The sequence below is a fragment of the Lonchura striata genome, chromosome 1 (genome assembly GCF_046129695.1).
Source record: "Lonchura striata isolate bLonStr1 chromosome 1, bLonStr1.mat, whole genome shotgun sequence".
Classification (NCBI taxonomy): domain Eukaryota; kingdom Metazoa; phylum Chordata; class Aves; order Passeriformes; family Estrildidae; genus Lonchura; species Lonchura striata.
Window position 1 is genome coordinate 61,828,184 of NC_134603.1, and position 15,896 is coordinate 61,844,079.

The window sequence follows — 15,896 nt, forward strand, 5'->3', positions numbered from 1 at the left end:
CTCAAAAAAAACCCCAAAAAACCCAACCAAACAAAAAAAAATCCCAAAACAAAAACAAAACACAAACCAAAAACCAAAAAGAGGAAAATTATGTTTCCTTACCTTCCTTGATTTTATTTAGTTGAAAGTTGTGCTGCAAGATTAGCAACCTTCCATTAATTCAGTGGCAACTTTGTGATTGTATAGGAAGCATATTTCTTGTGGCTATGGAAACTCAGTGGTTCAAGTAGAGTTGCTCTGCTGACATCTCCCTTTTTTTTTTTTTTTCATGACCCTTTAAAGTAATATTTCACTTTGTTCTGGTTTCCTATTATTCATGAGCAATTCTAAGTTCTTCACATCCTCCCACAATTTCTGGTTGAATATAGGTTTTACATTGAAGTAGTTCTGTACTTTTTCCTTTCTTGAATGAGCTTTGATGTATCTGTTTGAGTTTCTCTAGCCATCTGGTATTCTGCACTGAGAGCCACGATCCACACTGTTAACTCCTCACTGGTATTTTCTCTTTCTGCATATGTTCAGTGTGACTTCTAAGATGCATGAGAAATCTACTGGAAAACCAATTGTGGTGGTTCTAATTCATGTTGGGGTTTATGTAATTTTGTGCTGGCTTGAGGATGCTCCCCTGATGAAAAGCAAACAGCTCAAAATGCACTTTCCTGTCACTTTTTCATTGCCTGACGTTGCCACCCTTCTGTTCTGCCATGGAGAAGAACCTGCTTTAAGATACAAATCCCACCACATGCACAAAACTAGATGGAGACACTTAGTGTTTGCCTTCATGCAGCAATTGGTGTTTATTCTCAGAAGCTTCTCATTTGTGGATGCAGAGATTTTGCTATTGAGCTGGAACGTTGGCTTAACTTCAATAACTTTTGTGAAATAATAAAATATTTCTTTTTCATTTAAATTCACATTCACTGTGGGGCAAGAGAGAACAGTGTGTGGGCCAAGTGGGGTTTGGATAGAAAGGTCCAGTACATGTTTTTATTATTTTCCCATTTGAAAAAGGTCTTAGACTTCACTCTTGAGTACTGTATTTCAGGGCAGAGGCTCATCTACCTGTTATCTCCAAATACAAACTGTTCAGCAACTAGGATGTGTATTTTTATTGCATATTACATTTTTATTAAAATGTAGGGTTGTGATAGGATTCCTCTTTCTCCAAGTAGGCTTTTATATATACCTATGTTTATGTATATATACACACACTCTCATCAAAAATGATTTTGTAATGGGAGAAGAGGGCATTGAGGCCAAAAAGCTAAGTTTTATATATTTTATTCATAAAAACAGATTTGCAACAATTTATTAAAAATTGATCTCATGCAGTATAAGGTTATACAAGAAATTCTTCATTTACATTTTATTCTGGCAGTTCCAGTCTAGTTTAAAGCATTTGTGCACTAACATCATTGGAAAATGCCATTGGGGCACAGCCTCTTCATAAATTTACAGTACATTTTTGCTGCAGTATAAAAGAACAGAAACATTAAATAGCTATATTCACTTGGTTGGTCTTGTTATCTGCAGTAAAGTAAAAAAAATGTTATGGGAGAAACTACCGTATCATTGAGACAAAGAATGTACTGCATGGTTTAAACCTAATAAACGTCACACAGTCAGTATTCACGAAGTTACAGACACACACACACACACACACACACACACACTCACCTCCAATGGTCCGATACTTCTGAATTATTTTTTTTTCCTGCTATGTTGGAATAATATTTCTACAGAGATCTTTGTGTATACATTATATACAATATCATAATTTTCTCTTTTTAAAAATTAACATTCCTTTTAAAATAAACCAGGCCCTGATGATATTAATAAAGCAAGAGAATACTGTCAACACACATTGAGTGACGACGTCAGTGTTTAGTGCTTAAACAGAGTAATGAGTTCTAGTTTATCTGTGTTTATACTTACATGTTTTTTTGTTCTAAAAGCTACAGATATTTCCACAACCTCTCTTACTGTATGTGCCAAGTGAAATATTTTGTGATGCTCCTGTTTGCAAGATTCAGATACATATTCATGTTGATTTTGGCCACTATGAGGTGTGTTTTATTTTTAATGGAGATTTATGCTAGCTTGTCAAAGCTGCAGTTAAATCCCTTAGCTAAGGAACCCCTTCAGCTGTGCTTCAGTCATTGCTGATTTGTAAAACCTTTGTACAAATGTCATTCCAAAGGTTTGGTCTGGGGGGCACAAGTGTTGATTAAAGAAAACTGAGAGCCCAGAGGGTGCTTCATGTGTTTTGTTTTTTTTTTTTTTCCCTACTTTTAGCAAACAGCCCTGACAGTGGGAGGATACATTTCCAGTCCCTTGGAAAAAAAAGCTGCATGTGTGTCTCACCTGTGCCTGAGGGTTTGGCTCCAGAGTTGGTCCAGACGGTACACCACTATCATTCCTCCTAATTACTTTGGTTCAGGGAAGGGAGCTAAAGTTTAAACTCCACTGTTTTTTTTCACAGTCCTTTCAGGAGTCAGGTAAAATATTCTATTGGTAGATTTGATTTGTCCTCTCCTATCCACTACAACTGTCACACGTACGCAGGTACAAAGCAAACATAGTGTATATTCACATCTATGTGCCCTGCAGGCTTTGCCCGCAGCAGCAAAGTGCTGTGCCCTAATCCCGCCCCCGCAAGTCCACTCAATTATTTTTATTGTAATTATATGTGACACAATTCAAACAAACTAGGAAAAACAATTCATCCTGTGGCATTAAGACTTTACTACCCATCTGTCCTCAGTTTCCTGAGTTATCAGCCCTAGGACTTTTTCACAGTCTAGTGTGTTATGGTTGGTGGTATTTATCTTGAAATAGGTGCAGAAACTTTGCTAAAAATGAAGCTGCAGATGGTCAGCAGTCACTACCATTGCCCTGGAGAAGGGTGAAGTGCTCTGCTTGCAACAACAGCTCTCCAGCTGGTGGCAACTCAGAGCTGGAGCTTCAGGCTCTGCTTGGGTTACACATACAGCTGCAAGGTAAAGGTGACCCTTCTCACAGCACTGCAGAGTCTCAATGACACCCGAGGAATCATTTCTCACAATTCTTCTTTCCTACTAAACATCATCCCTGAAATGAAAAAAATAAGACTAACCAGTGCATAATGTTTCCAGCGATTTAACACAACTCCTGTAAAAATGAGTGTATCTATTCCAACATGGTATATCTCGACCACTACATTTTCCTTACATGGATACAGTATAGAATTGCATGTTCTCAGCAGCCATGTAAAGCTCAGTGACATTTGAGTGGTTTTTTGTTTGTTTTTTTTTTTTTTTTCCCCTAGTGTCTTTTTTGCAAGATCCATATATCCCAGCATCCTTGTTGCTAGTAGAAATTTTGGAAGAAACACTTTTCAGTGACTTCTAGGTGAAGAAATAAAAACTCCAGGAATAAGGCTACAGATCAAACTCCTTGTGTCCTCCTTTGCTTTTTCACACGAGTTACGTGGGCACTCCTGTGACGAGGGCCTCAGCAGAAGTTCCTCTGCGGTAAGAGCCAATGTTACATGTTTGTAGCAGAGTTTTAGGTCGGATGTTTAGTCCAGTCTTTGAGTATTTAAAAGCAGTTCAGGAAGCACTGATCTCCTCCTCCTACAGCCCCGAAACCATCACTCGGAAGGAGGGTGGCACGTGTCTGTGCCGAGGACTGGCACTGGGGCTGACGCACGGGCTGGCACAGCTGGCATCGACTCCTCCTATGGACGGCAGGTAGGCGTGATGCAGGATGGGCAGCTGCAGGGACAGCCGGCGCTGTATGCTGCGGGAGAGACAGGGAGAGCAGCGTTAGCCAAGGGCCAGATGGAGAGCATCACATGGCTGATGTGTTCCCAGGCTGCTGCGAGGGAGCCCTCTGTGCCTGCCGCTGAGACCGACAGGGTTAATGCCAAAGGCATCGAACTTGCTGATGCTGAACTGTGCCACCATGATGTTGTTTTCCCCTTGGGGGATTTTTCTGACAGGATGGACACGACAAAGGAAATGAAGTGTGCTTTGTCAGCATCCCACAACCTTCTGAAATTCCCAGCCACATTCAGGTTGTTAGACTGCTGATACCAAGAAAAGGGAAAACCTTTAGTTTGCAAAGAGGGTGTATGGCTTGGTGACCCCCCTACTCCCTGCAAAGTGATCTGCTGCCTGCAGAGCCCCATCCAACTGTGTAGACATGCAGGAGGTCACAGGCTGAGTTTCAAGACACTTAGCATCACTTAGCACATGGATGTCAGTACTAAGCATGGCATTTCTGCAACTCCAGCTAAAGCAAACACAGGTGCATGGTGGGAGGGATTTGGGACTGATGGCTTTTTCCTCTTTTTAAGTTGCTCCTCTTTAAAGTTTGGGTCTGTGCTTTTGAGGTGATAGATACTTTTGAGTTCTGTTGGGCAGTGCTATGGGACTGAGGAGTTGGCACTCTAAAAGCAATCCTGCCCAACACCCATACTACAATTCAGTGTTCCAGAACCCCACATTGTGTATCTATTTTCCCAAGTGGCTTGACATCATGATAATGAGTATAATTTTTTTAAAATTAATACTAAATCATGCTCACAGGTACTGGATCTAAGTCCTTTCCCTGGAGAGGATGGTTCCATAAGAAAAGGGCTCTGCTACTCCTGTGCTGTGGCTATACTAGCACCTTTCACAAAATCAAAATCCTATTGCGGTTTGCCAGTGTAATAGATGTTTTCAATCATTTTATCATCAGGACGGCTTTGTATTTGAAGACATTCCCCTTGAAACACAGATGAACTTTCTAAAGAGAAGAAAGATGTCAAAGTGACTGAGCTGAACTGAGGACTGACTTTTGGATTTCAGTACAAAAATCCCATAGAAAGCATTGTATTAGTATAATAGAGTTTTAAATTTATGTTTGCCTGTTATCTGATATAACGACAGTGTGTAGAAAGGCTTTTATAAGAGGTGTTTCTTTGAAAGCTAGCCTTTGGACAGCTTTTTTGATTCAAATGACATTTAATTTCGCATTTGCTTTGTGTCAGGTAGCGAAGACAGATACTAAGGCATTAATTTCACTGCTTAGGGACCAAGCAGTATAACTTTTAAATTCAAACAGAAAGAAATGTAGTGTTCCCCTCATTAGTTTCTTCACTACAAACTTTGGCTTGTTTATGCAAAGGTGCAGTAGGAATAGCTGCTGTCTTCCTACCCAGGAAACTCTTTCTCATTGTTTCTCCCTCTCAAACTCCTTTCTAAAGTTTCACAAAATGTTAGTCCTCAGGGATGATCATTCTAGTGCTGGCAATGCATTCCTGGAACTAAACAAAATCCATTCATTGTTATTTTGCTACTGTGCTTGGCTCTTCCTGGTGCTATCAATGAAGTCATGCCTTGTTCCCAAGGAGTGCAAGGGGGGCATGGCTTGATGTTTCCCTGTGCTGAATCCTTATGAGCCTGATGCTGTGGATTGTCATTCTGTCTCTTGTTGAGGGGTCAAATGCAGAATTGCCTGCACTTATTTTCCCACCAGTGGAAATGCTTACTTTGTTCAACTGTTATAGACTTCTCATTAAAGGCCTTTTTGAAGCTACTCCAAGAGAATCCAGTTGCATAATCAAGTGAATAGGATTTTTTTTTTTCCATTCATTTCAATGTTAGCCATACCATGGATAAAGCGTGTTTATTTAACTATGCCAATGGAGGCTAGAGTGGGTGGCAAATTTTGCTGTAACTGTACTTAAAAGTTTACTTTCACTTGAAAACTTGGTTCCTGGAATTGGGGCAGAGAACTGTAGCCTGGAGACTTGCACACAATCAAGATTGTAGACAAAACCCTTAGAGTGAAACATGAAACAAAACAAAACAAGTAGCAAAATACAAACAAATCTCGTATTTTTGCCTGAAGTGAAAGTAAATTTTGTGTCGTCTCATTCTTTTTAGGTTTTTTCTCCCCACTATCAGTGATTTTCCTTTCTTCCATTCCTGCCACATTTTGCCAGTGCTTTGGGAGGAATCCTTGGTATCAATATAGGCTGGAGGATGAAGGGATTGAGAACAGTCCTGCCAAGAGAAAATGGGGTGATGGTGGATGAACATCTGGACATGGCCCAGCAATGTGCACTTGCAGCCCATAAAATTAATCATATACTAGGCTGTATCAAAAGCAGTGTGTCAGCAGTATGGGGGAGGTGATGCTGCCCCTCTGCTCTCCTCTGATGAGACCCGACCTGGAATGCTGCATTCAGATCTTCTCATAAGAAGAATGTGGACCTGCTGGAGTGAGTCCAGAGGAAGGCCACAATGCAAATCAGAGGGCTGAGGGATGTCTTCCATGAAAACAGGCTGAGAGAGCTGGTGTTTTCATCCCTGGAGAAAAGAAAGCTCCAGGGAGACCTTAAAGCTGCCTTCCAGTACCTAAAGTGGGCTTACAAGAATGCTGAAGAGGGACTTTTTACAAGGGCATGGAGTGAGAGGATGCTGTGTGAGGTTTTAAACTAAAGAGGGTAGATTTAGACTACATAAAAGTAACAAATTTTTATTATAAGGGTGGTGAAGCACTCCCACAGGTGTCTCAGATGACCCATCCCTGGAGACACTCAAGGCCAAACTGGACAGCGATTTGAACAACCTGATCTATTTGAAGTTGTCTCTGCTTATTGCAGGGGAATTGGACTGGTTGACCCTTAAAGATCCCTTCCAGCCCAAACCATTATATGACCCTAGGAATTTGTTTCAAGTTGTTCACACTATACTGATATGTATGTGAAAGCATATATATGGTCAAGTATTTTGGAAAGGTAATGGTTGGTAATCATGGATCTAGAATCACAGGCAACCACTGAAGGAGATGGAAAGCAAAGATGATTCCACATCCAGAGTAACCATTAGTCAGATTCTGTGTGAGGGCAAGTGTCCTCAGCTCTGTACAGAAATACCATTTATTAGGGAAACATAAAATCAGGTAAAACCTTGACTTCCAATGTCAATGCAGGAACACAATGCAATGCACATGGGAATGCACAATACCACAAGGGGGGCCAAGGCATTTGAAATATATTTTGGTTTTGCTATAGAAAACCACTAAATAAGATCCATTGGTAAGTGGGGGGACTGAAACAAATTTTTGCAAGTCAAACATCTGCAGTTCTGTGGGAGTGTGTAAACTGTATCTAAACACTCAGGGATTATTCCAGTTAATTCTGCAGTACATTAATATTGATTTTAGCAAATGCAGGGAAGCTGTAGAAGCTCTAAAAGACTATAGTAAAGCAAGATGTTCTACTACCAAGTGAATTAACCATTCTAAACCCACCTTATTTTTATGACACATTAGAGTAGGATCATAGATAGATAGATCACAGATAAACCACTCTCAGTGAAGAAACCAAATAACAAAGCCCACTTAATGCTGAGGCATATGCAATAATCCAGACACAACCAAATTTTTTGAATGAGAATTTTTTTTAACTTAAATTAACATAACTGGCTCCAGTTATGCTTTGAAGTTATGCTTTGAAGGTTATAAAAAACCTGCATATAGAAATAGTCTATTAAGATGAAAAGTTTTACTGGGGTCCTGCAGAAATCTGTCATCACCTCTACTTAGAGATCTGGAAGACTGTTACATATTGTTGCTCTTAAAATGAGAATGGAATAAATTCCAATGGTGGCAAAAACTAATGACCTGCTGGATGTAGGTCACTGATGAAAAGGAACAAAATGCAGGAATGAAGTGCATAGATAGATGTTTTAAAGGGTCACAGAAGATAAACCACTCAATGTGGCCATCATACAGATAAGCTGACTGATGTTATCTTTAGATAAGCAGGACTGCCCATCAGGAAATATGCAGTTTGATGCTCATCAAAGCAGATGACTTTGCCTGAGAGACAACTCATCCTACCAGGAAAAGGATTATATCTATTTTAAACCGATTCCAACTGCTCTCTGGACCTGTGATGAGCTGGCACGGTACAGGGTCTATCCACACAGCTAAGTATCCCCCAGGATTGTTGCTGAGCATTACCTGGGAGAGTACAAACTGGTACAGCTGTGCTGGGCAGTATGTTAAAAAATGAGAAATCAAAGTGCAGGGCTTGTGCCTGTGCACTGCTTTGGTTGCTATAGGAGGTGTTAACTTATACTGCGTAGAGAGTGTAAACAGGAAAGAAAGCAGTCAGCACCCACTTTTTGCTCCTCTTATCTGATGGTCTGACTGGGTATGGAAAATTTTACATGGCAGTATGAAAAATCTACTGGGTCCTACCCAGCAGGAACTGACAAGGGAACTGACATTTGTCTATCTATATTCATGGTCTAAGGCTGCTTTACAGTCATACAGACTGCATTTTCCTTAGGTTCAGGGTTCTAAATCTGAGCTCAGCACAAAAAAAAATTATTTCTACATTCTGATTGAAACAGTGTATACATCACCCCATCAACAAATGTGAAACAACTTCCTGCACTACTGCTTAAGGTGTGTGTATACTGTTGTGACTTTACTTTGTGCACAACTGTAGAATAAGGGATCTTACAATGAGTCAAATGTAGCACTAATGGTGAGAAAAAAATGAAAAAATCCCAAATCAGCTCCTTTCTGGACTCTATAAGAGCTTTAATCCTAGAAGATGCCAGTTCTCATAAGTACTGACAAGCGCAGGAAGCTGAGATGATTTTTTTCTTCCCCACAGCTGTTAAAGAGTTAAAACTTCTGCAGGAAAATTATTGTCTTGACATCCTCCTTTCCCAGGTTTATGACCAAGAGGAAATATTTTTCAGACTAATTCTCCTTGAGATTTGTGTTCTTGAATAAGAAATAAGTTTCTTAGACTGTGTGACTATCAGATATCCTATGTATGAAGTGAAATGAGAAAGACAGAAACTACAGCTTTCTTTTAACTCCTTTTTTTTTTTTTTTTTTCCAAAAATTATACATTTAGCAGCCATCAAAGGACAGAAGTGCTGCCAGACACGTTGAAAAGCAATCCTAAAGGTGCAGAAGGATATCTTAAAGAGTATGAATTTTGGAGAGAGGCAATCTTGTTAAAAAGAGGGATGTCCTGAAGGCAGCTATACTTCTCCCTGGCAGATCCACTGTGTCTGGGCAATGTGGCTCTGGTACCTAAAGTGCCAACTCGTTCTCAAGGGAGAGATTGGCCCTTGGAACTGGCACAGTCACAGCTGTGTAAGTGTTGAATGACACTGTTCAGATTTAGCAGGATTTTATTAATTGCTTTCCATAAATGTCAGAGATTGTTCAGATTTGTACTGATCCACTTTCCAGAACCATTAGGAAATCTCAGTCTTCTCATCAGTTATCGCTAGCCTAGAGGAAGTTCTGTCACCACAAAATATTTTTCTTTGTCTGTATTAAATCTGTATAGAGACAATTGGATTATCTGAGTGTCTGTGTTTTGCTTAGCATCTTCCTTAATGTAAGCGGGCCACATGTGGATGAGGCTGAATTCACACTACATTATTTCTGACAAATGGTGCTGAAAAAAACCAGGCCTTTAATAGCTATGCATTAAAGCACTCTGCTGACCCCATGAAGTCATGAGAGCGCTCTCAGCAAGAGCCCTGCTTTTGTGAAATTACAAGATATTTCATCTACTGTGGGATTTCTTTTTGGTGCATATGTGTGTGTGAATTAACTTCTTTGCAGGTTTGGGTTCGGTTTTTTTCTTTGAGTGCAAGGACAGATTTAGACATCCACGTGTTTTCCTGCTCCAGGTAGTACAAGACAGGAGCTACTATTTGCAATCAGAGTTGCTGTTGCTGATGTAATGTGACTCATTCTAGTAATTTGTTTAATTTATTCTGTTTTTAAATAAGCTTTTAAATTGCCCAGGAGTCTGACAGCTATTAGCTCAGACACTGATGAAGTGAAGCTTGTGTAACCAGGCTGCCGTGGGGAAACAGCTGATCCGGGCACACACGAGAATGGCACTTCCCTGAGCTCCTGTCCATGGCAGGTCCTGCTCAGCTGGTGGAGGGTAGGACACAAGTTTATTGTGTAGGTTCCTAGAGAGAAAAGCCTATTTCCCCTCTGTAAATCTAGCCAGTGTTTTGTGCCATCCTCTCCTTTTAGCTGCAGCATTGTTTCTAAGGGAAACTACTTAGTGAGGGCTTTCCTGTGCCAAAACTCAGGTCCAGCTGCTATGGCAACGTTGAAAAGCCCTCAGGACATTTTTAAATTCTCATCTAGCTAAGGAATCTAAAGAACAAAATGTCTATGTACACTATGAACCACTCTGGCTGGTGTGTGGAAGGACTTGGACCTTTGACAAGAGTCCTAAGACATTTGTGCACATACATACATCCTCTTCTCTCCTCCACACACTTTGGGCACAGCTAATACTGCAACTCTCTACAGAAACTTTGGACATCATGCTAGGGATGTTTCCAGCAAGAGAAAAGAAGCATATTGATTTGGGGCACCTTAGGATCTAAGGCCTCTGATATCCTTTAAGTTCCAATGGGGTGGTGAGCTGGTGGCAGGGAGGCACAGTACAATGTTGCTGCCTACTGGTGCTTCAGGAGGTGCCATTTACATTCCCTGGGTGCTGATGTTTCAGGCTCTCTCTAGGGCTGGCTGAAAGCGTGTTACAGTGAAGGTCTTTCCATAAAAAATGTATGGAAGGGAAATACAGGCTTTGATGAAATGAAATGTAATAATTTAAATTAACACTTTGTCAGCAAGGTAATGATGTATACTTACTGTTCTGGAGAGTTGATGTCTTCTATGGGATCTTTGCTTGTTCTGGAAGGGTCTGATGAGCCCCACTGTGCTGGTGGATTTTGATCAAGATGATTTTTCAAAATGGCTTTCTCACCATCTGGATGGACAACACATTCAATTTTACTTTACTGTGACCAAGTGACCATTTAAAAATAGTTTCATTTAAACTTTTTTCAGATACCCATAATGACACAAAGTAAACTCATACTGCCTATATTCCAGCATAGTCTCAAGTTTTGCTGTGAGAATTTGGTACTCCTCTGTTTTGGATGATGTGTTGCTCTATAGGAAACATCACGAAGAAACAGAAAAGTGACAAAAGTGACATCATGCTCTCTCATGTAGTCTTGGGCTGTGTGAAAAAAATGTAACTATACTGTTCTTGAAGTTAGAAATTGTAACCTTTGCATAAACCCTCCTTCTTAAGACTTTTCCTAGAAAAACTATTTCATTAATGTGTAAACCCTTGATACTCTTACGATCACACATGAAACTAAGTGCTGTCATTTGACTGTCTGCTACTGCCATTACTTTCAGCATGGAAACATGATTCATATCAGTTGCGCTGGTCCATAGGCTGTCTGCAGCAAGGACAGCTAATGATGTCATTACACTTTTTTCCTTTCTGTATAGTGAAAACAAAACAGATCATAATTCTTGATTCCCCTTGGTGTCCTGGGGGTCCCTGGCCAGCTGAAGCCCATGGTTTGCCCTGAGAAACATGGGCAAACACAGCAATTTTAAGATCCTTTCTCTTCCTGCCTGCTTTTTCAAAGTCTCTTTCTATGGTAAGCCAAATAAAATCACACGGAAAGCATCTGAATAATGAGGGCAGTTCACAGTTTTCATAAATAATTACAGAGAGCTCCAAATCCATCACCAGCAGCTGTTTGCCACACAAACAGAGGAGCAGTGATTGCCTCAGGCATTGAGGCAGCATGGAAGAGGAGTCTGAGGTAAATTCTTCAAGAGGTAAATTCTTCTCATATCAAATTTTATGTTCTTTTTGAACATAAAAGTGGATATGAGGGGGAAAAGCAGGAAAAGAGTAAAGAAAAAAGGAAAATGACATAAAAAAGTCAGTACATTTTGAAGAGTTAAGCTGATTTCTGTTATACTCATGTTCAGAAGCCCCAAATAATGCTCAGCTCCCAGCATGCTAAGAATGTATATGTTGACAACAGGCACTGGGGGGACAAAGCAAGCAGCAGAAACACAAATTGAAGAAAGAAGCTGGAAGCATAAATGTTTTGAGGGCTAATTCCAGCATCTATAATTGCCCTCCCAGCAAGGTGATCCCTGGCGTTACTTGATAGCATTCGCTTCCTGTTGTGAAAAACCTAACAAGCAAACAACAACCAAATGTGTAGGTGAGGAAGCAACAATGTGCAGACATGGGGATCACTACAGCTCAGAGGAGGAGACAAGAGTTTTCACTGATGTTGCATTGAAGAGAAGGATCTGGGTGAGAAAGGAGGTGACCCGAACACATGAAGCTGCTTTGGCTCGGGCAAGATAATGCCCCAAAAAGAAAAGAAAGAAGAGAGCTAAGGAATTCAGTTGTAGCAAGAAGAGTGTTTAAAATTAAGAGATGGCAGGATTCAATGACGGTTTAGATGTGAAGGAAGTACAGAAAAGATAAGCAGTGAGATATATAATCTCAGGGCAGCCTGAAGTTTGCTGGTGTGGCATTTTCTGTCTGTCACAAGAGCTCAGTTTTTATCTTCTGTACATTGCATTTCTTTGTATATCAAGTTTGACATTTGCATAAAAGTCTTGTGATGTCTATAAACAGACATGTAGAAAAGAACCCTTTTTACTTCCATGATTAAAACCAACATTCAGTCCTGAGTTGATCTAAGCTGACAATGGAAACTGCTGACTTTTTGATATAGACAAAAGTAAAAATTTGAGTAACCCTTGTAATTAGGGATGGAAAACTCTGAATTTAATTATTTTAGGTGTTGTAGAGTGTCTCCAACAGCTGACCGTGCCTTTGCCAGGCAGGTGACACCCAGGGGCATCTGGGTGGCACAGCGGCATTTAGGGTTCCAACTCCTTTTGCCAAGATAAGCAATTTAACATTTACAAAGCTGCTAGAGATATAATTCTTCATCAGATCATTGGAAAATGCAACGGTTGCTGTTTGGGAGTATGTTATTCAGTAGAATGATCTGTGTTGTACACACTAAAGGAGTTACATGTACTTTAAGATGTGCTGTGAGGGAGAAAGAGAAGGAGGCAGTCCTTGTCAAAAAGGTGGGGGATTTAGTTTAGAGTAGAGCAGAAATCATATATTCTCTTCCTACTCACCTCTCAACACCAACTGCCCATATAACACCGTGTGTTATTCTTAATAGACTCTTCTACCACTCTTGCAGATGACTTGCTCTTAATACACTGAATAAATTTCTGCATTCAAGGCTAACAAATGCAAATTTTACTTTATAAGTATAAAATACAGAAAAAATACAGACACTTTTTTTCCCCTTTTTCATTTTTTCTTTAAAAATTAAAAAAAAATAGATAATTCTTATTTGTTAAGTATTTTGGGAGAGGAGTTGTTAGGTTTTTATTTTGCAGCTATGGAAACAAGAATATCTTTATTTTTCATTTACCTTTCATTTAAATAATGAAAAGCAAGATTCTCACTTAGTCATATGCTTCTGGGAGCTGGAGCTTAAAGAAAAAGCACTATTGCCATATGCACTTAAAAAACTTAAGGGTTTAGAAAACTAGTTTTATATACGTGAACAACTGAAAGTAGTGGTAAACATTTGATTTTCCAGTTCTCCATGGAGAGTGTCACAGTGTTTTTGATACTTTTCCATCCTCTCTCTCTTCCTCTGTCTATTAGATATGCTGCTTGGAAAATACCCTTCATTCTCAGGGCACTGTCGGCTGCTGCAGATTCTACCCAGTAAGTTACACTGGGATGATGTAACTACCTTTTAAATTGAAGTTACATTAGCCAGAAGCACCTTCTAAATAATTTTCACCTTTGTAGACCTCAAATCGGAACTCAGAAGTCTGGATAAGTGATGCCTGAGCACTTTCCATCCAGAAAGCTGTCGGGAGAAAAGACAAATAAATCTCAAGGGCCTTACAGAGTGCTCAGTGATGGGCTCATTATAAAACAAAGCTCTCTGCCAGTGGTTGGTGAGAGCCAGAAGTCTTTACCTTGGGACCTTTGCCTACCTGTAGCAAAAAACCAGCTTCCATTTACAAAGCTCTGAGCTGCAAGAGCACACCTGATGCAGGTTGCCAGGGGCTCAGTGAGGAGGTTACTGCTCCCAGCTGTTCTCTCCCTCTGCCAGGGGTGACCTATAATCCCTGCAACCTCATGCTGCCAAAATTACCTGGGCAGGCTTAAATGTGCCATGAATATTAAAAATCCTCATTCAGCTGCAGGCAGAATGCACCAGGTGACTGATGATGCTTATATTTCTTCCAAGAGTTTAAAAAACATATTTTTTTTAACTAGAGGTTGGTTTTGTTGATGTTTGTACACTGCAGCTTTATTGAACATCTTCATCATTATGCTTTGGTGGCAATATTCATCTGATGGCTTAGAACTGCATGACAGAACTACTTTTCATCCAATATCTTTCAGTTTGACTGTTGTTTCTCTTTGCTAGAAAACATATATTATCCTACACAAAGAAGATAGTGTGGTTTAAGAAGGACTTGTAAGATCTGGCAGAGATAACTTTGCTGATTGACTAAAGAGCTCAGGAAACTTTAAAACTAGAGGCAGATTTTGAACACCTGCTGTAATTTTTTCCAGTTCTGTTGTTTGGACTGTGAAACATGACTAGCCAGTCTCTGTTTTTCATGTAAATAGGGTGTTAAGAAAGTAAACTGAAAGGAAAAATTAAAACAATCACATTGTTTGCTGGTAATCAGAAAAAAGTTCTCCTGAACTAAGCGCACTACACTGGCAATCTAAATCATAGCTTCCGATAGTTGTCTTTTGAGAAGAAGATTTTTTAAAAAGAAAAGCCAGCAAGATTCTGTTTTGATTTATGCTACCTTTAATCAGAAGAAATTCCCTTTACTACAGATTCATTTCTGTGCAAGAAAGGGCAGGTACTGAACATCTGATAGGTTGGTCTGTCCGTTGAAACAGAAACAAGCTCCAATTTCAGAATTGAATCCATTTGTTAGGCTTCATAGAAACTAGCATACATATCTTTATACATGTCTGTAAAGAAAGGAACTACATCCTTGCTTCAAAACACCATCACTCTAAAAGATTTGTTTCTGAAAGCCTTTACCTTTGAATCTATTTTTCAATCTCAACCTTAATGCTTGAATTGCATGAACTTCATAGAAATAATACTTCCCCCATCCATAACAGATGAACTCTGTTTTGCTTTGCATTTGTGAGCAACATGCCTTTGAAATCTGTTTTTCTTTGAGCTGCTTTTACATGGGGAAAAACTAACACCAGGAAACATCAGAGTGGGGTGACAAGTGACAGTATGTAGGCATATCTGACATGTAAATGAATGCTCCCAGCCCATTTGCAGCAATGAGTAAAGACTGCTTTCTGGCTTAAAACAAACAAGGTTTTCTGAGCAAGGAAGGGCACCTGCAGTGAGAGAACCTGCAAAAAGGGTTTTCTCATAACAGGGGACTGTGGCAAGGCTGTCTCTTGCTCTTCTGTACATCCCACAAAATGTCTGTCTTTCCTTAATTTTCCTAATACGCTACTCTGAAATGCACTGGCCAAGGTAGAAATAGGAGTAGATTCTTCTCCAGGGTTTCTTCTGAGCTTTGCTTTATATAAAACTCTTTCAGTTCATTTATTAAAACATCAAAAAGAAGTCGAGTAAGATAGTAAGATTCAAAGTGTAGCAATATTATGCCCCCCTCCCCACTCGCTTCCTTTACACAGCATCACAGTTGAGCCTGTTGTCCTCATTTTTTCCAAATGTCAGCCTGGCAAACACAGCCGTGCCTCCAAGCCTGACTCTTCTGAACTGAATGGCTCTATCAGTTGCAGAGATGGCCTGAGCCAAGCACTGGCCTCCCCCACACCCCATCCCTGCCTGAAACCCAGGCTATAATGTGGCTCTGCCACTACAGCAAGGCCACCAGATACCACAAATGCCAGGGGAGAAGTTAATGTTGCTGTGTGCACAGAGCTGAGGTCACTAGCAGGCACATTGACTCGA

At 40.1% G+C, this 15,896-nt stretch overlaps 1 protein-coding gene across 1 annotated transcript in view; it reads right to left on the reverse strand.

The window, feature by feature from the left end:
- Window positions 1–1,265: 1,265 nt before the first annotated feature.
- The window catches only part of GABBR2 (gamma-aminobutyric acid type B receptor subunit 2), a 453,073-nt gene continuing 438,442 nt past the window's right edge, over window positions 1,266–15,896 (reverse strand). Inside the window, exons 19-20 of the mRNA XM_021528727.3 lie at window positions 10,696–10,813; window positions 1,266–3,780 (exon numbers count right to left, since the gene is read on the reverse strand). Of these exons, the coding sequence (XP_021384402.1) occupies window positions 3,615–3,780; window positions 10,696–10,813 (284 nt within the window). The 3' untranslated portion in view covers window positions 1,266–3,614. The remainder of the gene's footprint in view (window positions 3,781–10,695; window positions 10,814–15,896) is intronic.